The 2,352-nt window shown below is 37.7% G+C and overlaps 1 protein-coding gene across 1 annotated transcript; it reads right to left on the bottom strand.

Annotated features, from left to right (window-relative positions):
* Positions 1-236: 236 nt before the first annotated feature.
* Positions 237-2,315, bottom strand: LOC128552809 (protein jagged-2-like; the record flags this gene model as incomplete). The annotated part of the gene is made up of 2 exons (XM_053533878.1): positions 1,413-2,315; positions 237-314 (listed from the first exon to the last, which is right to left on the bottom strand). Coding segments are annotated over exons 1-2 (397 nt in total), but the record flags the coding sequence as incomplete, so codon positions are not given.
* Between the last annotated feature and the right edge of the window lie 37 nt (positions 2,316-2,352).

Genomic DNA, 2,352 nt, shown 5'->3' with positions numbered 1-2,352 from the left:
GAATCACTGACCACTCACCCATTAAGAAGCCATCCAGCTGGCTTACGGAAGGTCGGTGGTTCTACCCAGGTGCCCGCTCATGATGATATAATGCATGGAGGTACACCTTAGGTCTTCCTCCACCACCAAAGCTGGAATGTCGCCATATGACCTTAAATTGTTTCAGTGCGAGGTTAAACCCAACAAAAATAAAAACAAAATATTGTAAAGGTTGTTGAAATAGAATGTTTACTAACCTGTGGCAGTGGATATCTGTGTAACTGGCAATGTAGTTATGTCTGAATACCCAGCAGTTGTATTTATTGTTTCGTTTGCTGTAAGGAATAACTTAATATATTTACTTCTCTTGAAATGTATATAAGATACTGAATGAGAGTTGAGAAAGTAGTATTTTACATTATAGCGTATAAAATTCCATCGTGTATATATTATTATATCCCATTTCAAAGAAAATGTATAGAAGTGGAATTTTGTCCATTTGTCATTGCAAAGAAATGTAAAGAAATTAAAAATTACGGTTAAATTATAATACAAACGGCTAAATGTCTGTTTTATAGTCAAGGTTTTCAGAAGATAACCGTCTCTGTTAATTCTCTTATTTGACTGACCAATGTAAAAAGTCATTTTAATCGTTGTTTTTGACTTGTTTGTTTCTGCTCATTTCCTCTGCCGGTTTTGTGTCCTAACAACTGTTTCAGACGGATGTCAGAGATACTTTTTTATTTATTCATGATCACAATTTTCTGTCAGTTATTTCGTGATTTGACACAGTTATATTTTATGTGTTGCTACATCTTCTGAACCTTTGTAATCAGGAAGTCTATTTGAGCCGCGCCATGAGAAAACCAACATAGTGGCTTTACGACCAGCATGGATCCAGACCAGCCTGAGCGGTCAGGATCCATGCTGTTCGCTAACGGTTTCTCTAATTACAATAGGCTTTGAGAGCGAACAGCATGGATCCTGACCGAGTGCGCGGATGCGCAGGCTGGTCTGGATCCATGTTGGTCGCAAACGCACTGTTGGTTTTCGCATGGTGTGGCTCATTTAATCTTTAGTTATAATTTAATTTATAAGGTTTATAGCTTTGTATTTATTTATAGAGTTCCGTAAAGCAAGAGCTAGAGTCGTGAGAATTGTTGTTGCACATTTCACTTCTTCTCGTGAACAGACTCAGTCAAAACAAGTCTGCTATTATTCTGTTTTGTGCATTCTATGCTGCTAAAAGATCTTCTTTTAGATTTTATTATGTATAAATAGCTGAACAGCTGCTTTCAAAAGATCCATAGCTATTCATTGCGATATAAGCGTGTACTGCCAATCGTGTTTTCTTCTAAGATGGACAAAATCTCACTTCAAAATTATAACAAATCAAGTCATTATTCATGTTCAAATAATATACTCCTCAGTACCTTCGTCACAGTTGATACCAGTCCATCCATCTGTGCAGTCACAGAGGTAGGAGCCGCCTGTATTTATGCACGCTCCAGAATGGTTACAAGGTTTCCTCAAACATTCGTTTATATCATCAGAACAGTTGGCACCTTGCCATCCGGCCGGACACATGCATGTGAATGAACCGTTTGTATTTATACACACTTCATAACTGTTGCACGGGGTTTTCATGCATTCATCTACATCAGTGGTACAGTTAACCCCTTCCCAGCCGCCTTCACATAAACAACGCAATCCTCTTCCTCGTTTTGTGCAAACTTGGTTTTCTCCACACATAGTGCTTATAGAATATACAGATATATAAATAAATGATAGTATATAAATATTACATTAGCGTGAGGGTGATATGAAGAACGTTCGCCTCGAGATATGTTAATATCGACCGAGGCAGTATTTTATTATACCAAAAACCATTTACCGGTCAGTCAACATAATGAGTTAAATGATTTATTGAAAAAATCTGATTAAAAGTAGATCAATAACACCTAATAGAATAATGACAGTAGGAGTCTTTACTAGAGAGCACTCCTAAATTGTGGCGAATTTTATGTAACACACTTTTCATGCAATATGACAGGTTAAGCCGAGACGTTTACATATCCATAAACCTATATTTAATTTATGCGCGTATTTCAGCGTTGCGTCAGTGCCGAAACCCACAGCAGTTACATACGAAACAACGGCGAAAACTAAACGAAACATGTAAAACCCCAGTCACACATACGGCGCGGATAACTACATCTAGCCACGGATAGAAACGTAGTAATCCGTATCGATCCGTACCTGAGCCGTACCTCAAAGTAGTAATCCGTATCAATCCGTACCAACACTTGGTCAAAACGTATTCTAGACTTATCTCAAACTTTTTTTTGAACATGCACAAAAGTTTGAGCGATC

This window comes from Mercenaria mercenaria, unplaced genomic scaffold (genome assembly GCF_021730395.1).
Source record: "Mercenaria mercenaria strain notata unplaced genomic scaffold, MADL_Memer_1 contig_3181, whole genome shotgun sequence".
NCBI classification, from domain to species: domain Eukaryota; kingdom Metazoa; phylum Mollusca; class Bivalvia; order Venerida; family Veneridae; genus Mercenaria; species Mercenaria mercenaria.
The sequence above is the reverse complement of the archived record's forward strand: the minus strand, read 5'-3'. Positions and strand labels throughout refer to the sequence as shown.